Source organism: Capra hircus, chromosome 19 (assembly GCF_001704415.2).
Source record: "Capra hircus breed San Clemente chromosome 19, ASM170441v1, whole genome shotgun sequence".
NCBI lineage: Eukaryota > Metazoa > Chordata > Mammalia > Artiodactyla > Bovidae > Capra > Capra hircus.
The window spans coordinates 50,668,929-50,689,240 of NC_030826.1; the positions used below are offsets into that span (position 1 = coordinate 50,668,929).

Below are 20,312 nucleotides of genomic sequence, written 5' to 3' on the forward strand. Positions count from 1 at the left end.
AGAGCCCAACGGGCCACTGGCCTTTGGCCGGCTGAGTGCCTGGGTGACCCCTCGATAGCTAGGCTGCAGAGCCGAGCTTCCCTGTCCCTGGCCTGGGTCTGCTCCCCACCCAGCCCCCAGCCACCTCGCCCCAGCCGGGCAAGAACAATTAAAGCCCCTGTCCCCAATTGGTTTGTGGTATTAAAAACGAATTGCGATCAGCCGGGTTGTCATTTCTACCTGATAAAACATCACTTTTATTGATCTCACTCACCCAATGCCATCACTTATCTTGCTTCAGCATTTCACATAATGGCTCATTTGTCTTGATCCAAGTGCAGTCTCGCATGTTAACCCTTGGGGCTCTGTGGCCTCTCATGTGCCCCCGCCCCCAGCCCCCGTCCCTTGCCAGGCCCTGTTCTGGAGGGCAGGAGGTTCTAGAAGGCAAGAGCCGCATGGAGTTAAGGCAGGAAGAGGGAGGGGTTGGGGGAGGGGAGGAGAAAGTAGGGCTGCTGGGGACGGATCCTCGGAGGCTCACCTGGTCCGGCTGTGGTCCTCCCCTGTGTTGCCGTGGTCCCCTGCCTCCCGGCTCTCTCCCACCTGCCCACGTTCCTGTGCCCACTGGCATGCCTCCCAGTTTCCTGGTCTTCAGGGCCCCCTCACTCTCTAACCCAAACCTGAACTCCTGTCCCCACCCCAGTCCCTTAGAGTCTTTCTCTGGGTGCTGGTATCTCCCCAAGGTGCTGGTTGAGTCTGACTGTGGGGTCACAGAGTGGGGGATCTCAATCTGATTCTGGACTCCGCCTGGAGACTTCTGTGTGTCCCATTATCCAGCAGAGAGTGTAGACCCGTCCTGCACTCAGGCTCCGGCCCTGGCCACAATCCAGCTATTGCTTCTGCCCTTCTGTACCTCCTGGCCACCAGCCAGCCATGTTCCTCATCTCCCTGTTGCCTGCCATGGTCCTGCCTGGACTCTGCCCCAGCACATAACCAAACGCACTTTCAGGCTCACAGGGGTCTCTGCCTGCTTCCCCCAGTCCCCACTTCCCCCGACTCTGGAGGGTCTCTGAGCCAGAAACCGTGGTCAGCTAGCACTCCCCTGCTCAGACCCCTTCTGCCGCTCATCCTAGTCCCTGAGGCCTCCTCTGGGCTTGCCCTCTCTCCCCCTGCTGCAGCCCTTGGAATTGGGCTTCCCTCCTGAGCAGCTGGAGACCTGCGCAGAGTGGGGGCTGCTGACTCATGTACTCGGTGAATCTAAGGGCTAGGTTGTCTGCCTTCAGGCATGGCTCAACCTGGGAGCTCGGACTGATTGTCCCAACTTCTTGCGGCCCCAGGCCTCCTTCTCAGGAGCCCCATTTTCATCACCTTCCTTGATGGGCTTGGGCTAGCCCAAGGGAAGAACTTGTCAGGCCTCACCTGTCACACTTGGCTGGTCACATGGCCTTGGGCTTTCTGCACCCCAGGGAGGGGTCTGCTCTCTCTGACTGAATCATCTAGTGGAGGAAATGAGAAAGGGGAACAGGGCATGGTCAGGGCTGGCCTAGGGCAGTCCCAGAGTGGATGGGCTGGCAGCATGTGTGTGCCCCTGTGCAAATGGCCCGCAGCTCCTGACACCCCTGGGGTCAGAGCCCCACTACCCACACTGCCCTGACCTGAGCTCCCCTCATCAGGGTCCCAGTTTCAGCTGAAGGGATCCTCCCCAGGAGGTCTTTAGAGGTGGAGAGAAAACAGTGCCCCCCTAGCTAGGGTTCCTGGGGGCCCCTCAGGGCTGCAGCCTCACTGAGCGGAGCTCTCTGGAGGGGGGGCTCACATTGAGATGTTCCCCTGCCCAATATCCCCCAGGCCCTGATGCGGACCAAGCATCCACTGAACAATCAGGACTGCTGTTTGAGTGTGACTCCTGCATAGCTGAAAATATTTGTCAAATGAGTAAATCCATGCCTTCCGTGAGGAGTGTCTGCTGTCCGGCCTGCCCAGACCCCTCCCCTCCACTTTGGGGACCACCTTTTCTCCCATGCCTGTACCTTCCCCTCCTCCCTTCCAGGGGCACCCGGCCTGGCCACATGTTCAGGCTGGACATCTGACCCACCTTGGGAGAGATCTATCAAGAGAGGGACCCTTGTCCTGGCAGGGGTGAAGGGGGGGCGGCATCTCAAAGCCAAGGCCACTCCAAAGCCATTTTGGTTGCATGTGCCTCTCAAAGGCCCAGCCCCCCCCCAATTCTGGCTCTGCCAGGCTGCTGCACGGTAGGCCCTGCCGTTGCCCCAGTCCCTTGTCTGCTGAGACCCCAGCCTCGGGGGCCTCTAGGGAGTCCCCTTGGAACACACACATTGGACATTGGGGTGCAGTTAGGATTCTGGACCACTGAAAACCTGTACAATAGTTTATATATTTATTCTTAAGCAAGTTATCAATAAAAAATTTAATACTAAAATGCCTTTACATAGAGTTTGCTGTTCATAAAACCTTTGCATTTTTTTTGTTTGTTTGTTTTTAGTGTTTACATTGAAAAAAAAAAATCAACCATCCTCTTAGTTTACACATTTACATGAGTCGTGCTTTTGCCAGCTTTAACCATGGTGGGGGGCCGCGCTGTCCGCGCACACACGGACAGAGGGGATGGGAAGAGAAAAGCAAAGGACTGAAGTCCACACAGATGAGGGAGAAGAACCAACGGGAGGGCGGGAGGGCGGGAGGGCCAGGAAAAGGCTGCCTGTTTTGTCCCTTCCTGCCTTGCAGACTGGGGTTGGAAGTAGCCTCAGGTTCTAGCTTCCACGGCTGGGCCTTCCCCACATGCGCCTTGGCAACTGGCCGTGTCCTCTCCACGGCATCTTTCCACTTCCCCAGCTGCCAGCAGGACCTTGGCCGCCGTCTCCAGGACGACCACCAGAAATGAAAATATTGCACTCGAGCCGAGACAAAGGGGAGAGTTGGGGTGGGAGAGGAAAGCTGGGGTGCAGGGGAACCCCTCCCTGTCCCTGTACTTTCCTTGGAGCTTCCAGGGAGGGGGAGGGGCCCTCCGGGTGGGCGGGGGTGATTTCCTGGTTGGAAAGAAAAGGGGGCCCAGGCAGCCCGACTTATTTTCCAGGTGCCTGGTGTGGGTCTGTGGGTCACACAAGAGCCCGTGCGAAGGAGCAGTGGCTAACTTGGGGGGCCTTCCTGGGGCTCTCAGTGAGGCCAGGGGACCCTCAGTGTGACGTGGGAGCATGAAGAACTCAGTGAGTTTTTCTGGCGGGGAGGGAAAGGGCTGCTGGGTCACGGGCCTGGCTTGCTCTGCCTGTCCCTCTTGGCCTCAGGAGACGTGAAAGGATGACGTGTTCTCCAGGGTTACCGGGGTGGTGCTGAGGGTCTGGGACACCCATGCGGCACAACAGTAGTTATAGCACTGGACAGAGCAGAGCTCCCTGTACCCGAGGCTGGGGTGTGGGCAGGAGGAACGCTGCTCTGGGCCCCAAGCACTAGCCTGCCAGGCCATCAGCCCTTCCAAATGGCTGCAGAAAGGGCCTGCAAACCTTCACGTGAGCTGGGGAAGGCCAGTTCCTTTCCTGCTCAGAGTGGAGGCTGGGCAAGCTGATCATTGAAACGGAAATCGGAAATAACTTGGGATATTCAGGAAATCAAAACATCACCCTTTCGTATTGATAGTTTAAAACATTTGTTCACTTTTGCTTTGTTTTAAACAGAGGTAAGATACATATGGCTGCAGTCACACTCTCGGGCCAGGGAGCCTGCTCCTGGCTTCCCTTCTACCCGCCGAGGGACCCTCATCATAACCTCCCCCAATACTTTTTTCCCAGGAGATGAATTAAAAGGAAATAAATTCGAGTGTGACTTCCATCTTAGTCCCCCCAAGAGGTCAGCAGGTATAATCTAGGGTTCTGTCTGATCCCTCCTGTGGCCTCTGGCCCTTTGGGCCACATCCCAGCTGCCTCTGTCGTCACAGACGCCCCAGTTGGAACTCAGCTAGGCTGAGGAAAACAGTGCATTTTCAAAGAAAACCCCCCAGAACAAAATCTCTACACACACACATACACAGACACACGCACACACTCACCCACACACACCCTTGTCACGCGTGTGGGGAAAAAAAAAATCCTTTTCCACTTTTTTTCCATAAAACTTCCCCGCAAGGAATACAATATTTACACAGAGAAATAAATAGACAACACACCTGATTTCTGCTTTCCCTGGTGGGAGACAGTCGGAGGTACTAGGGAAAATATGGCTTGGATTCTAATCTCTTGTGAACTGCCGATGCGGGAAAACAGAGAGGGCCGGCGGGTCCCAGATGGGGGCACAGCTGACCCTCTGCAGCAGACGGATGGGACTGGGTTCCGACACCTAAAAGCTCTCTTGCTTTCCAGGGAAAATAATAATAATAAAAAAAGCCTGGATCTTGCCTTGGTGGGTTTGCATATTTGCTCAGACTTGCCCCTCCGAGGTGTGGGCCAGCCTCCGACTCAGAGGCGTGGGGCTGTGTCCTCTCGTGCCTGTGGCTCGCACACCGGGCACCGCTGGGCGGGTGGGTCACCTGCGGACGTTGGCGCAGAGTCAGCACAGAATGGGCACGCCGTCGGCCGTCACCAGGCGCCCCGTGGTGGGGTCGTAGGTGCCCGCCAGGTAGTAGAGGTCCCGTCGGTCCTGGTACTTGCGGCTCCGTGTCATCTGCTCATACTGCTCGCGCCCTACGACCTGGCACTTGTGGGAGATGGTCTGCACGTCGTTCTCGTCCTCATGGCAGGACTGGTACAGCGCGTTCTGCCAGGGAGCGGGGCGAGGAGCGCCTGGGGTCAGGTCTGGCCTGGGACAGCACACCCCACCCAACCCCGGGACCCTCAGTTCTGGATAAGACTGTAACTGTGTGGCAGGGGAGCCAGCGCCTGGAGCCCCAGCAGGCAGGCAGAGTGGGAGAAACACTTTTTTCTGCACCATCTGCAAACACGGATCTCAGGGAAGACAGGACAGTGTGTTGGGGGTGTTTAGGGTCTTAGGTCGATTTGGGCAGGCAGGGACCAGAGCGCCTGCTGTAGGGGGCGCTACTGAGGGTGGGACCTGCTTGGTGCTACGTGCTGCCGTGGGTCACAGCCCCCGACGAGGTGAAACTGTCACCCCCTCCACCAGGAGTCAGTCATAGAAGCAGTTGGGGAGGGATCCAGGTGGCCTGGCTCTGCGCCTGAGCCCTCAGCCATGTTACTCCCTGTGGGGCCCGTGTGACCCTTGGCAACTCGAGGTGTGGGGACAGGGAGGGGGGATGTTCATTCCCCTTCTTCCCACTGGTGCTATTGCCAGGATACCTCTTCCCAAGGCCCCCCACTCTGAGCCTGCCCAGACCCCTGGGATCCCTGCCCCCCACCAGGCGGCCCCACCTTCCCGTCGCTCTGCCGCTTCCCCAGTTTGGTCTCCTCTGGATGGTAGAACCACTTGACCTTGACCACCATGTTGCTGCCCCACGACTCCCACATGCTCTCGATGCGGCCGATGTAGGGCAGGTTGGGCCGCCCGGCCGACAGGAAGACCGCGCAGTCCCCGATGCGAAGCGTCTCCTTGCCCCGGACGATAGCCTTGTAGAACAGCTTCCTGGCCTTCCCCTTCATGCCACGCCTCTGCAGGAGACAGCCAGGGGCACAGGGTGGGCAAGGGACACAGGGCAGAATGACAGAGAGACAGCGTGCAGGAGAGACAGATGGCATGTCTTGAGGGCGCTTGCACGGGCCAGGCCCACCTACCTGCGTGGGGTTCCCCGACCACTTCCAGAGCTGCCGGGCGGGCAGGAAGGCTGAGATCTTTGGCCGGTTTTCCACGGAGGGCAGCCGCTGCCTCCGGGACAGCTCTTTGGCTTTGGAGAAGCTCAGGGCCTCCTTGCGCTTGAGCCGGGGTCTGCTGCCGCTGGGGCCTGCGCCTGCTCCCCCACCAGCCACAGCAGCCCTGGACAGGAAGCAGCGCTGGGCATGCGGGTGAGGGCCGCCCCCCTTGGAGCGCAGGGCTTCGGGCTGGGCCAGGAGGGCGGGCACTGGGTGGGTGAGGCATGTCTGCAGCAGCAGGGCGGGGTCCTCCTCGTCCGAGGTGTAGGAAGAGCCCTCGTCGTCCGAGGAGCAGAGGCTGGAGGTGGACAGGGAGCCCGAGGAGGAGGAGGTGGACGAACCCGAGGACGAGGAGGACATGGACAGGCGGGCGAGGAAGCGGGAGGGCACGCCGGGTGCCAGGCCAGGCCCGTCCTCCTCCTCGTCTGAGTAGGAGCTGTGGCAGTCGCTGTCACAGGGCAGCGGGTACTCAGCCTGGCCTGCGAACTTGCGCAGCGCCAGCCCCATGGACAGCGGGTGGACGGGCGCCCGGCCCTTCCTGTCCTTGCCCACGAGGGCTGGGTGCCCGTAGCTGGGGCTGGGCAGGGGCCTCCCTGGCCTGGGCCCCGAGTCCTTGTCGCCAGCATGTAGCGCCTTGCAGTTCTTGCTCTTGGGGGAGGTCACGCCCTCATGGTCCAGCTTGACCAGGAACTCGCTGCCCGCCCGCCGCCGCCCGCCCTTCTCAGCCTCGGCCTTCTTGGCCCGGAGCAGTTTGTGGGCACCCCCGGGCAGGCCAGGCCCAGCCCCGCCGACGAAGGGCGCGTAGGAGCTGGCCAGGCTGCTGAAGGAGTCAGCGCGGAAGCCGTTGCCGAACACAGGTGGAGCCACGCTGTGCACGGGGAACAGGGCCTCGCGGGCGTGCAGCTTCTTGGCGCTGCCGTTGAGCTGGAAGAGGTTCGGCAGCATGCCCGGCCCCTTGCTGCCTGCTGCGGCCACTGCCTTCCGCTTGGTCTGTGCCACCGCTGACCAGCTCAGCAGCGGGCTGCCCCGGCGGCCCAAGAAGTGGTCTGAGGCCCCCGCAGGGGGCTTGGCACCAGAGGTCAGGAGCTCTGCTTTGCCTGGGGAGAGGCCAGGTAGAGTCAGAGAAACCACCCGCCCACCCTTCCTTCCCCCGTACTCCTGAGGGAGTTCCCCACCCGAGGTCCTGTGAGTACCAGCTTTGTCTTTGCCTGTGGATTTCTTCCCAGAGGTCTTTGAGGCTTCGGACCCATCGTGAGCCTTAGGAGACAGGCTGGGAGCGGGGGCCTCACTGGGCGGGGGCGCCTCACAGGAAGACTTCTTGGTCCTCCGGCAGCTGCTGGATACCAACAGGGCTGGCGAGGGCTCCGTGCCTGCAGGGTGGACCAGGGGACTCAGTGCTGTGCCGCTGGGGTGACCTCTTCCCCGTGAGCCTCCTCTTGGGAGACCAGGGAGCTAATGTCTGGGCCCAGGAGAAGCCTGCCCGAACTCCAGCCGTATGGGCTGACCCAGGAAGGAAGAACACCACCCTGGAGGGCCCGGGGGCTCACACTGGATCTTGAAGTCCGGAGGCAGCAGCCTGATGTTGGAGACAGCGATGTGGCCAGTGTCCCCATCGTCAAACTCCACCACCACAGAGTCCAGATCCTCTTCCTCATCACTGGAGGCTCCTGGAGACAGGGCCCACCTGAGTATGCTGCCCTCTGCTCCAGGCCCAAGAGGCTCTCCCCACTGGCCAGGTGGCCGGGACAGGAGAATGATGGGATGGGCTCCGGAGCGCCTGACAAATGATGCTGGGACATTCTGCTCCCTGATCACATTTGACCTTGGAGCTGCCGTGGCAGCCGGGAGCAGCCCGCCTCCCCTCCAGTTCCTGAAGTGCCGCTAGAGAGGCAATATTACGCCATCCATCACCAGCATCCCAGGGCACACATGCAGGGACGCAGGGCCCCCGACCTCCCCCTGTGCACAGGCACACGGATGCAGACACATGCCTGGCTGAGGCCTGCCAGCCGATTTGCCCACCCACCTGTCCGACCCCAGGGTCCCCACTTCCTGTGCCAGGGGAGCAGGGAGCAGAAGGATTCACCCCAGGAGAGCTGGTGCCCAGGTGACCAGTTCATAACCCTCAGGTCTGGGGCTCTGGGCCCCTCTCTGCTAGGCCTTCTGGTCAGCCAGAGGCTCTACCCTCTCCCCACCCAGGCAGCCCCTCGCCTTTTCCTGTTGACCAAGGAGCTGAGGTTATCATTTGTCTTATCCGATCTGCTTCGGCCTGGGAAGCAGGGCTGGTAGGAACCCTTCCTTGAGAGACAGGGTTCCCCCCCCGGCACCCTAGGGGTCTTGGAGGAGCCTCTCGTCTGTAGCTTTGCCTAAGGGGAGGAGTTGATGGGCCTCGGTGGGGGTCCCTGGGTGGTGCTCACCTCGCACTACATTGCCTGGATACAGGCAGCGGGACTTCTGGCTCCAGTAGGCACAGACCCTCGTGCCGGGCGGGAGGTACCGGCTGGACTGCGGTCGGACATCCAGAACCTGCGGGAACAGTAGTTCGGCAGCCGTAAGCGGGCTGGCCGAGGGGTGCCCAGGAGGGGCTGGGTGCCGTCAGGCCCACCTCCCTGGGGTGCTAAGCCAAGCAGGGGCAGTCTGCTCACCGCCTCCTGCAGCAGCTGCTCCAGCGAGTAGATCCTTTGCCGGTTGCCTCTCTCGCCCTCGATGACGATGCTGTAGCTGGGGGTGGGGGTGGGGGTGCATGGCAAGAGGTGCATGAGACAGGCCTGCAGACGCCTCTGCCCATAGCCCTCCCTGCACACAGGCTGGGGCCTCACATGTCGGGGGGCTGCAGGGTCCTGACGCTGCCTGCGTACAGCAGACTGTCCTCCTTGGGGATGAGCACAGGCAGCCCGTCCTGCAGGTCCTCCTTATGAATGGTGCACGAGCGTGCTGGGGAGACCAGGGCATCAGTGCCCGGTCCCCCATCTGCCCACCACCACCCCTCCCCCGATGCTCTGCACCCCCTCCTGGCCGCTCACCCAGGGCGGCACTCTGCTCGGCGCTCAGGGGGCCACTGGCCTCCTCCTCCTCATCCTCCGAGAGGCAGCTGCTGTCCTCAAACTCAAAGTCGTCCTCCACTGCAAAGCTCTCCAGGAGCCGACTTACAGCCCGGCCCTTGCCCTGGGGGCCAGAGGGGTCAGCTCCCTTGGGACGGGTTGGGGGGTAGGGGGGTCAGGGCCGGTCGGTCCCCTGGGGCTGGGGCGGGGATGCTACCTGTTTGCCGACGGCCTTGGTTTTCACCTTGCCCACCTTCCGGCCCCTCCCCAGGATGGCCTTGGCGTTGCGGGGCGACAGGGCGATGGACAGGGCCCCATTCTTCCGCTGTTGGAGGAGAGGGGTGAGGTGAGAGTGGCTCAAACCTCCTTGCCCCCGGTGTGCCCGTGGAGTGACACAGACAGACCCTGAGTATGAGTCCCAGGGTGTGACTTGGTGTAGCAAATAGAGAAGAGTAGGGTGAGGGTCCCCAAAGTCTTTCTGCATCCAGCACCCCCGCCGAACCCAGGACCCCGGGGTGCCTGCCGGCCCTCACCCGCAGCCCCGGCTGGAGCACCGTGCTCTTGCGCGTGGCTCTCTTGAGGCGCTCGCTGGCCAGCCTGCTGCCCTCCTCGTGGCAGGTGAAGGCCCGGGCAGGGCCGCAGAGGGCTTCCCTGCTGGGCGCGGCCCCCGGCTCTGCCCGCAGGCCACCCTTGGCCTTGGCCTTCTTCTTGCCAGGCCCACCCGTGGGCCTGCGCCCCGGGGCCCGCTCCAGCTTGCTGCCCACCTTGGTCTTCACCGTCCTCCGCTTGACCTTGACCTCACTCTCAGGGCTGGACAGGCGGCAGGCCCCTGGGGAGGGAGGGAGGGAGGGAGGGAGGGCAGGCGTCGCAGGAGCCCCAGCTGCCTTCCAGGGCCCCTACCGGCCGGCCTGCCCCAGCCCCCCCCAGCCCCCAGGGTACCTAGCAAGCTCTGCCTCTCCTTCTTCTTCTTGGCCTTCTGGTTGGCCTCCATCTTGACTACGGAGGAGGGCGAGGGCCCCAGCACGGCCACGCGGGCCCCAGCGTGTAGCACCAACCCGGGCTCCTTGGGGGGTTCTTCTGTCTCCAGCAGACCTTCACAGTTTTCACTGTCCGAGCCGCTGTCTGTGGGGAGGGGGATGGTCCAGGTAACTTGGCATCAGAGAAGCGCCATTTTGGGGTGTGGCTAGGGGAGCGGATGGTTCATGTGTGCGGATGTGTCGGGGGCCAAGTAGAGTCCGTCACTGTCACATGGGGACTGCTTCAAGGGCAGACACCAGGGCCAGGTGTCTGGGTGAGGGTGTCTGGACCAGGAAGGAGAAGGGGCGGCCTCTCGGACCTCCCTCTGTCTCAATCTCCCTTTCTGACGCCCTGGACAGTGGGGCGCCCACCTTGCAAGGCTGAGGGTCCCATCCCCAGGGGCAGATTCTTTCCCTCCCTCGTCCTCCTGCCAGACGCCCTCTGGCTTCCTGCTTCCTCTTCCTTCCCTTTGTTCTTTCCCAGGCGGGACCTGGAGGAGGGGTCAGGGGCTGGCAGAGAGGAAGGATCTATTTTTCCAGGCCCGTCTCTGGACATGTGTGTCTGCTGGGGGCCAGATAACCTCTCCAGTCACCTGGCCGGACACAGCAGGAAGGCTGGCTGGAGCAGGCAGAAGGGCTATTTTTAACCCCTCTTTCCAGGATGCATCCAGCTGTCTGCTTCCTCCCCATGGCCCCTCGTGTGGAGGCGGGACACAGAGAATCCATCCTAGGCCAGCAAGAGGGTCTCCCTGGGTCTGGCACACACTAAGAGCTCCTGACCACCCCCTCCCCAGCCCCTCGTGAGCGTGGAGGTCCTGGTCGCACTGCTCAGACCAACAACTTGCCTGCCTCATGTGCTGCGGCTGCCGTCGGCTGGGCTGGGAACTTAGGTGCCTCCCTGCCGCCAATGCCGCCATCGGGCTGTGGGTGCCTGGCCGCCCCAGACGCCTTGGCATTCTTGGCTCGTGACAGCTTCTTCCGGATGCGACCCCCTGGGGTGGCCTCCTTCCGCCGGAAGGGGCTGAGGCCAGTGGGTAGCCCCTTGCTCTTGACCTTCGGCTTCAGCTGGGCCACCTTGTGGGCCACAGCAGATGCCAGGTCGCCCTGACTGCTGCTCTTCTTGCACCGAACCTTCTCCTGTGAACAGGCAGGTGGAGGCTGCAGTCACTGGGACCCCGACCCTGAGCCACAGCCCTGCGACCTCCGGCTGCCCTTCTACCAGTGGTAGGTAGGCTTGGGAGGTGGCAAGTCACTGGGCTTGCCCTCCAAAACGACTGAGGGCCCTGGCCCCCCAGGCACAGAGCCCGCCCAGTGGAGTCTAAACTTCTGCCTCTCTGTCCCCCATTTCACAGCCTCCTCAGGCGCCCAACCTACTCAGGTTTGGGGAGAGAGGCCAAGGACCCAAGTGTCTGTCCTGTCCTGGAGAGAGGGACCAGCCTCCTGCTAGGGGAGGGTCAGGCAAGGTGAAAACAGACTTAGACCCACCTCTTGCCTGTCCCTCCCAGGACCCTATAATAGGGGTGGGGTAGGATGTACCCACTGCACTGAGAAGGAATGGGGGGGCTGGCACCCAGGGGGAGCCCGTCCCAAGGGAGGAATAGCTGTCCTTGGCCCATCCACTACGTCAGGTATGCACCAGGTATGCATCGTCCACCTGTGACCAGGGCAGTGTGTCCTGTGACCTACGACACCTATGTGCTCCTTTCCTCTTGTTCGAGTGAGCAGAGGAGGCAGGTGTCATGGAGCACAACCAGCTCCTCTCATACCTTTAGGAGCCCGCCTCTGTGTGAGGCATACGAAGCTCGCTGGGCCTCTTCTGCTCATCTGAGCAAAGGGACTCCAGCTGGGTGGTGGTGCGGGGCGGGGTGAGGTGGCCACGTTCAGCCTGGGGCTGGTCTTCCGCCTGCTCCCTGTCCTGTTTGTCTGACATCCTGAACCCAGCCCAAGGGGAAGGCTGCAGCGGGGACTCACCGCAGATGCGGGCTGCAGGCCCACGTAGGTGCCCTTCTCCAGCCGGCCTCGCTTCTTCGAAGGTTCATCGTCACCGCCCCGCAGCTCAGCACACAGCAGGCTCAGGCTAGACCGCACTGCCCTGGGAGCACGGGGGCAGAGGTCACACCTGGGCACCCGGGCCTCGTGCCCATGACAGGCCCTGAGGTGGCAGCCAGGGTGGGGTGTGCGGTGCAGCTCTAAGGCTGCAGACCCACTTCTCCCTGTGAGGGCCCTGCCTCTTTCCTGGCCAAGGCTGTGTCCCTGGGCCAGACTCCTCCAAGCACCCAGAACTGCTGGGGCGGGGGGAGCCAAGCCAGTGTTGAGCCCCTGGGGCCCTTGCTACCCAGTCGGCCCCCTCTGCCCACTGCTCAGGGGCCACGGCCCTGCAGCCAGCTGGGCCACTGTGTGACCTGGCCTGTGGCCTTCTGGGCTGTAGGCTCAGTCTTTCTACCTGGAAAGTGGGGGTGCCTTTCATTGTGCCTCTCTGCAAGGTGGGGGTGGGATCGTACTGGTCCCAGGCCTGACCCTTAATGAGTCCAAAGGCCAGCAGCTACTGCAGTTAGGGAAAAAAAAGAGAGTGAGGAGAGTCTGCGGAGAATGGGGTCCACTTGAAGCATCTCTGCCACGGTCAGTAAAGGGATGGGGGGCAGTGGCCAGAGAAACTCGTGCCCAGGCTCTGCCTCTTAGCCCCTGGGACTCCCACTGCTGGGCTCAGACCCCTCAGAACTTTGTCCCCTGCCTTCAATTCCTGGTCTCAAAGGAGGGACTCTGAATCTCCCCCAACCTGGCCCCCAGGCTCTGGGAGCTGCTGACTCTGAGCCTGGTTCCCTGTGTCCCACAGGTGTAAGGCTGCGAGCTCTGCTCTATCCTTGGCCAAACAGGGGCTGGGGGCTGGGCCTCTCACCTGCCCTCTCCCTCACCCACATAGCATTAATGAAAATGAGTCCCAGATGGAGGCCGAGGGCCCTGACCCAGCCCTGGCCTTGTGTGGCCAGAAGTCAACTTTTACCTTCCTGCCCGGAGAGGCCAGCCAGGAAGCCAGCCGGAGCCACGCGTGGCCCCCGGGTGTTGGCCCTCCCACTTCCTGCCTGGGCCCAACTGTCGGCAGCTACTGCAGGGTAGGGGCCCAGAAGAGGGATGGAAAGTAGAGAGGAGCCTGAAATGGGGAGAGGTGGGAGGGAACCCCAGTCCTTAGGAAGGGAGGGCCCGGGCTTTGGTTTCCTTCCCCTGCCAACCAGGGCCTGCTTTCTGAGGTCAGAGGGAAAAGTGGCCAGATGCAAGCACCAGGACTCAGCTTCCAGGCTCGGGCTGGCGCTTGGTGCCAGGTGGGTCTGAGACAAGTGTGGGGCAGCCTTGACAAGAGGATCCCTGACGGGGCCCCCTGCCAGGCCCTGGCCTTAGCCAGCAGCCCTCACAGTTCTGGCTAGTCCTCAAAGGGAGCCCCCTGGAGCGCCTCTGGGTGACACTTGGGGCAGGGTGGAGGGACAGCCCCGGGAGGCTCCCCCCAGCCATATGGTGCATCGCCTCCCCCGCCCGCAGCGGAGGCGAATTCCCCTCCCTGTAACCTTCTCCGCATTTGCTAATGTTTTGTGACATAAAGCCCTGAGATTAATTTTTTGCCTCTGTCTTAATTGAAGGAACCATTTAGTGCCGATTTAACTATTATTACCAAATCATCAGGATTGATGCAGTGCGCACACGCCGCGCCAATCGTGTTTGGAGGAACTCGAGGATTTATGCAAATGGGCCTGCCGGGAGAGGCAATTTGTAGCCGAGAAGGACAATTATACCAGGCCCGGGAGTGCGCCAACGACTGCGCCGGGCGGGTAATGGATAATAACCGCGTGCCGGCAGCCGTGCGCAGCACCGCAGCGTGACCAACGACTCTATACGGTGCAGATAAAGAGGCTTTTACGCAACGCCGCCTCGCACTCACGGGACCGGGCGGGGGCTGGGGCCGGGCAGGGGGTATGCCACCGCCCTGGCCACGGCCAGGTGTGTGGGGCTGGTGTGGCCACGCGCCAGGCCCAGGAGGTGGGGCTTGTTTGCACTGAGCTCAGGGCTCTGGACGCTGCTTCACTCACCATCATGGCTGGCCTGGGGTTCTGGGTCTTCAGGAGAAGCTGTGAGGTGGGGCTCTTGCAGCCCCAGGAGCCAGAGAGAAGCCCTGTCCCACTGGTCAGGCCTTAAGGGCACCTGGGCCTGCCCAGCCTCATCGAGTAACCTCAGCCCTAGGCACCCCATGGGACCCCTGCACCCAGGACTCACTTGACTTTCTTGCTGTCACTGGGGCGCAGGGCAGGCAGCAAACTGGAGTATTTGCGCTTCCGTGGCCGGCCAGGCCCTCGCCTGGCAGGGCTCCTTGAGCTCTCGTCTCTCCTGGGGGCCACAGGAAGGGTGGTCAGAGGTTGATGCCCTTCCTGGCTCCCTGACTAGTGTCCAGCAGAGGTCACTGCCCTTGGGGGATATGGTGGGAGCCAGCTGTCCCAAGACTGGGCCTGGGGAGCCTGGCTGCCCCGTGGAGGGCATGGCTGAGCCAGGGTCCCACCATCCTTGCTTCCCAGTTCCAGCCACCCTGCACACACCAGTCAGGTGAGCTGCCACCACTGCCATGACACATTTGGGATGCCCTCTGCCCCCCAAAGCCCAATCCTGCCCTGGCCCCCTGGCAGCCCTACCCTCACCCTTTGCCCCACTACCCAAGGACCAGCCTCTGTCCTGCACTAGCCTCTGCTGCGTACTTCTTCCCTCCCACACCATACCGCACCTTGGTTTCTCTGCTGGGTGACTGCCTCACGGTTCCACTGCCTCTGGAGACCTTCCTAGGCCCCCCGCCTTCTGGCCCCCGCTCAGCCCATCACACACAGGTTTACCCCTGGCCACAAGGCAATGGCCCTGGGCTGGGCCATGCCCACCTCTGCCCTGAAATGGGAGCGTCTCCACAAGCCACACTCCCACCCTCCCCACCCCGCTGCCAGCCTGGGCCATACTCATGGTCGTGCCTGCGCTGCAGCCGGGCCAGCTCCCGCTGCTTCTCCTTGTAGCGCCTCTGCAGCTCCGCCAGCTGCACACGCATCTCCACCTCCTGCGTGTCCAGCCGATCGATGGCAGCCTTCAGTGGGCACACCTAGTGGGCAGGGGCACAGGGCCCTGTGAGCCCACCAGGTGGGCAGACCATGATGGGGTGGGCAGGCGGCCAGCCTGGGCACTCGAGGCCCCACCCACCGTCATGGCAGTGGGCAATGGGGGCGACCAGGGCCCCCCTACCACTCACAGGCTTGGTCTTGGGGGTCCAGGTGTCCTTGCGCCGCAGGATCTGCATGCGGGGAGTGAGTGCGGGAGCCCTGCAGGGGTCAGCAGTTGGAGGCTGGGCCGAGGAGGCGGAGCTGTCCAGGTTAGCGGCTTCGACCAGGGACCAGGCTGAGGCCAGAGTGGCCAGGCGCTGCAGGTTGAAGGCCAGCACATCCTCCTCCTCTGCAGGGGACAGGCAGGTCAGTGTGATGAGAGCAGGTCACACACTGTCCCTCAGAGAGTCTCTTGATGTCACCTTGCATCTCAGCACAGCCCAGACTACCCCTCACCCCACCCTGCATCATGCTCCCACCCCGTACCACCACCTCACCCATAGGCTGTCCGGCTCCCTGAGACATGCAGGCCAAGGGCGAGGGTGAGGCGGCCGGGAACAATGAGACGGTCCCTGGGTCAGACACCTGGCCCTCGCCTCAGCTTTGGGTGAGGGAGATGTCACCCTCAGCTACCGTGGGCCAGGCCAGTTGGAATGGCACAAGTCCTCAGGACAGTGACCAAACGATTTTGTTAAGGTCTAGGGTTCATTACGCTCTAGCAGCAACTGCCTTGCATTTTTGCTTTCTTCCAGATTCATGAAAACGCGGAGTGTCACAGCCTTGGTGGGTGGGGAGGGACAGTCCAGTGCGGGGTCAGAGCCCGGCCAGTGGAGGGCAGTGTCCATTCATGAGACAGGCCTGGAGTGAAGACTTGGGGCTGAATAAAACGATGGGGAGGGGGTGGTGGCAGAGACGGAGGTAGGGGTAAGGCACACGCAGGTGGGCAGATCCTATGAGCTATCGCTGAGGAGGGACCGGCCAGGATGAGCCCTATGGGGTCAGATAGTGTCCCTAGGGCTGGAAGTGTATAGTGGGTAGTCATGACGTCTAGAACACACAGCCAGTTCTGCCCCCGAAGAAGACCTGAGGGCAGCAACACCCCAGCGCTAATGAGCACACCTGCACCCTGAACGTGGCTTCTAATATCCTCTGAGGAAAGGCATCAGCCTTCTTGGGGACATTGCCCAAGAAGGTTCGGGTACGAGCTGGGAACACAGGACGTGCTCAGAGAACGATCCAGCTGAAGGGGCCAAACCTGAGACAATTCAATCACCAGATTAAATGGTGACAGTGACATGTTATAATAGACTGAAGTGAATAAATATCCACAAGTTACACTGATATAAATAAATTAATGAGTGAATCCAACCTTTGAAAAGGAATGAGATATCACACCATTTCAAAGATACTTCCCGCTGAATAACTACAACAGAGAAGGTGCCCCGGTCACAGCCTTGATAGAGTCATCAGGGTGACCCACTCTCAGTAATGTGACAAAGCACAGGTGGACACCGTAAGTTCAACCCTCTGGATGCAGTGCTAGGTCAAGGCCAGAGGTGGGGTGCTGCGTCAAAGGTGCCCTGGGAAGACAGGGGAGGGGCTGCGGGGGCTTTCTTCTCCCACCTCAGGCTGGGGCACTGATATCTGCAAATTCCATTTCAGCTAAAAGTTCCACAGGGTCTGCCTGTCCCTTGAGGTCACTGTAACTGCTGGGAAGCCTCCCTGTTCCTCCCTGCCTCTCACTTACTCCTCAGGCTAAGCCTGCTAAGATGGCAAAGTTTTGCAGGTGAGCTCTGGGTGGGGCAGGAATGGGGGGCTCAAGGAGATGGCAGGGGTACTGGTGGTGCTGGGCTCCAAACGAGACCCTGCCTTGCTCTCTGATTCAGGGAGCTGCAGGGGCAGACAACAATAGTCCAACCCCCCAAGCCTCCAGGTCTACACCCTGTGTCCCAGGAGGGATGTGGGGCTGGGCTCTCCAGGCAGGTTCAGGCTCCACAGGTACAGTAAAGGCCCAAGACTTGGGTTTCCTCCCAACCAGCCAGGCCAGTAGAAGCTCTTGGGGCCAGGAGCAGGTGGGAGGAAGGAGTGTAGCAGATCAAAAGGGATCAAAAGGAGGGTCTCAGCTCATCATGTAAACTGGGCAGGTCCCTCAGGAAAGAAGGGGCAACCATACTCTGGGACGGGGCCTGGGCTTCACAAAATCCCAGGGTAGATGGGAAGCGCAGTGGGCAGCATGGCCCCTGATGGCCATTCCAAGTGCAGAGTGGGGCACTTGGGAAGCCTCGGGGACGGGCCCCTGCAGGCAGGCCTAAAAATCCATGGTCAGATAAGCGAACGGCCAGAGGTGTCCAACTTCCTCCCAATCTCAGGGCTCTGTCTGGGGCCTGAGTTCCTGCCCCAGCTGGAATGGAGGTCTGCGGGCTGGGCAGTCTGCCCACTGAGCTCCCTGGACTTGAGCCCAGATGGGGGATAAGCCAGGGTCCTGGGCCAAGTCCTACTGGTGGGGGCAGTGAGGGCTCTCGACGCCCACACCAGTGAGAGCAGAGCTCTTTCCAGCATGGGAGCAAACGGCCTGGGGCCCGGCTACGGAGCCGGGGGCCACGTCACCTTTCTCACTCCCATTTCTCAGGGGTCCCCGTCAGGCCTTTCAGCAGCTCTCCCCAGCCTGGGATGTACTTCAGGGGGATGTACTCAAGGACAAGAGGACGGCGGGAGGCCCTGCTGACCCTCTGGGGTCTTTTTCCTCCCTCTCCCCTCTGCATCCCAGCCTGTTCCCAGGATGTTCTTCTCCTGTCTTCTTCTGTGAGTCCTCCCTTTTGCTCTGAAAACCAGCTGATTTCCTAATTAATTTCAGGCAATGCAGTCACTGAGCTTGTAGGGAACAGCTCCAGAGCTGAGAGGCTGCGCACACCGGCCAATTAACTGGGACAGTGAGAAGGGGTGGGCCTGGGAGCGGCACAAGGGGAGGGTGAAGACCCGAGGGCTCTAAGAAGGGAGGGTGGGGGGCTTGGGAGAAACAAGAGGGGAGAGTGGGGGCTTGCAGGTTCCAGAAGGGGAGGGTGGGGTGGAGACCCAGCAGTGACAGCAGGGCCTGGCCTGGACTGGCAGCTGCAACGCCCACAATGGGACACACGTGGTCTACACGTGAGCATCCATTCAATGAATGGGCACGGGTCCAGCAGGCATTCACAGGCACCGACTGGGCGGCCACACACATGGTGCTTGGCATCGGCTCAGTGCACCCTCACGCCAGCCACACTCACAAGGTGACTTGGGCAGCAGAGACCCCTGCCCAGGGCCACCTCACCTCACCTCTCCAGGGGTCATGACCAGCAAGGGCTCACTGGCTCACTCTCCTCACCAGCACAGTGGTGGCCCCTCTGGTCAGACAGCAGAGGAGTGACACAGAGGCCTTCGGGGAAATTAACAAGAACTTTTGCTTATCTCCACGGAGCACAAGAGGTGCTGGCGGCTGGCTGTGGGCTGTGAGAGTTCATTATGCTGAGAAGACGGGCAGGCCAGCTGAGGATGTTGTTGGGTTCTTTCTATAAATGTCAACCTGGTACAGTGCCTGGCTGGGGGTGCTTCCCCTTGCCCCCCTGGGGTTCCAGCTGGGAGAGCCTGGGTGGAGTCCCTCGGGGGGACCTAAGGTCCAGAGAGGCCTAAGCAGAGGCCTGGCCCTTGGGTGGGATGCAGGGAGCCCAGGAGCAATTTTCCCAGCAGGTCAGTTCTGGGGGCCTGGTGAGGCTTAGGGGGCCTCACCTCCCTAGGGCCTGGGAGGCGAGGGTCACTGTGTCTTTAGCTGGACCCCATGCAGGTATCAGGTTCGGGAGCTGCAGAACCCACGGTGGTGATAGCTTGCAGAGAGCGCGCCATCTCTCCTCCCCTTTCCTGGCTGTGAGATCACCATTTAGTGACCTGGGCCCCCCACCCCCCAACCTGTGGGCCTTGGCATCCTTGTGCATAAAATGAGGATAACCTTGAGCACACCCCCTGCCCCCCAGGGCATCGTTAGAATCCCAGGGGTCTTCCTGACACCACCATCGGGGCCACAGGCCTGGCCCTGAGGCCCTGCCCTCATGGCCCAACCTGCAGGGGGGGCTGGAGGTGATGCTGGAGGTGTGGGCGCACCTGCCTGGTTTCCTGACCTGGGGCCACACTGTGGGGACAACTGAGTGGGGCTGAAGGTTGACCCTGAGTCTGTGCCTGAGGGTCCAGCTCCCAGGGCTCTGGAGGGATGGGGCTCACCTTGCAGGGCTGGCTCAGTCCTCTGCTGCTGGATCTCCAGGTCGGCCAGCTCGCTGAGCAGGGCAATTCCATGAATCCCTGAGCTACGGGGCAGGGGAGCTGTGCTGGGTGGCCCAGGGACTGCGGGGGGCAGAGGGTCCAGTGGGCTGACGCCAGGCAGGTCCCCCAGGTTGATGGTGGCTGCCACCAGAGCGTCCAGCCCAGGCAGCTCCCTGGGCAGCTGGCTGTTGTCAGGAGTTGAACCCCAGTCCTGCTCCTCTTCCTCCTCTTCCAGCTCGGCCTCCTCAAACTCGGCCACCTCCTCCGCCTCTGCTTCTGTAGGGGCCTGCTGTTTGCCCGGCTCAGCCTGATCCACGGCGCCCAGGCTCCTCGCTGGCTGCTCCATGGCCTGGGGACCGGCCCCCAACGAGGGCCCCAGCTCTCCCTCCTCCCGCCCCTCCTCCGTGGTCCTTGCCTCTTGGGCCCCTCCTCCCTGAGTAGAATCAGCCTGGCCAGAGGCCTCAGGGCCCCCTCCCTCGAGGTGAGCCCCGCACCGCAGTTCTCGCACCCCCTCCAGTGGACTGGAGTCTGCTGCCTTCCCCGGGGGTCCCCGCTCGGCAGGGTGGGGGGTGGCGGCAAGGTCCTGGGTGGCCTCCCTGGTCCCTGAGGGCAGCCCAGGCTCCTCCAGTTTCTGGGGGCTGCGGAGACAGAGCTCCCCAGGTGGGAACGTCCTGGCCAGCTCAGGCTGGGCCCCCAGGGGGGCAGTTTGCATAGTTTCAGGGTCCGAGAGGTCAGATGAGTGCACGCTGCGGGGCAGGGAGAAGCCCGAGCTGGCCGCCGCGGGGCACGTGTATCCGGGAGGCAGGTCTGCAAGAGAGGAGCGCGGTCAGGAGAGCAGCTGGGGACAAGGGTGGCCTCCAACGCCCCAGTTCCACCTGTGGGGAGGGTCCCTCTGCTTGTGAAACGTGACAGGCAGGAATGGGGACACGGTGTGTTGAAAGGGGCAGAAGAAGAGCACCGGGGGCAGGAGGGGCGATTTCCCAGGCCCCCCTCCTCGACCAGGATGGTTGTGAGCTCCCCAGCTCCTGCCACAGCCTTGGCGGGGTTGGGGGGACCCCTGGGGGGTTCCTA

General features: G+C 61.9%; 1 protein-coding gene across 3 annotated transcripts in view; it reads right to left on the reverse strand.

Moving 5' to 3' along the window:
- Positions 2,349 to 20,312, reverse strand: part of BAHCC1 (BAH domain and coiled-coil containing 1) — a 56,636-nt gene continuing 38,672 nt past the window's right edge. Inside the window, exons 10-27 of one of the 3 annotated variants that reach the window (XM_018063604.1) lie at positions 19,203 to 20,048; positions 15,104 to 15,303; positions 14,820 to 14,956; positions 14,098 to 14,208; positions 11,809 to 11,929; positions 10,683 to 10,974; positions 9,761 to 9,943; positions 9,355 to 9,650; positions 9,039 to 9,146; positions 8,804 to 8,945; positions 8,600 to 8,714; positions 8,426 to 8,501; positions 8,198 to 8,306; positions 7,328 to 7,447; positions 6,974 to 7,150; positions 5,706 to 6,877; positions 5,346 to 5,582; positions 2,349 to 4,737 (exon numbers count right to left, since the gene is read on the reverse strand). In XM_018063604.1, coding sequence (XP_017919093.1) covers positions 4,531 to 4,737; positions 5,346 to 5,582; positions 5,706 to 6,877; positions 6,974 to 7,150; positions 7,328 to 7,447; positions 8,198 to 8,306; positions 8,426 to 8,501; positions 8,600 to 8,714; positions 8,804 to 8,945; positions 9,039 to 9,146; positions 9,355 to 9,650; positions 9,761 to 9,943; positions 10,683 to 10,974; positions 11,809 to 11,929; positions 14,098 to 14,208; positions 14,820 to 14,956; positions 15,104 to 15,303; positions 19,203 to 20,048 — 4,649 coding nt within the window. In that variant the 3' untranslated portion in view covers positions 2,349 to 4,530. The remainder of the gene's footprint in view (positions 4,738 to 5,345; positions 5,583 to 5,705; positions 6,878 to 6,973; positions 7,151 to 7,327; positions 7,448 to 8,197; positions 8,307 to 8,425; positions 8,502 to 8,599; positions 8,715 to 8,803; positions 8,946 to 9,038; positions 9,147 to 9,354; positions 9,651 to 9,760; positions 9,944 to 10,682; positions 10,975 to 11,808; positions 11,930 to 14,097; positions 14,209 to 14,819; positions 14,957 to 15,103; positions 15,304 to 19,202; positions 20,049 to 20,312) is intronic. The other 2 variants (XM_018063605.1, XM_018063606.1) reach the window with 2 other exon arrangements.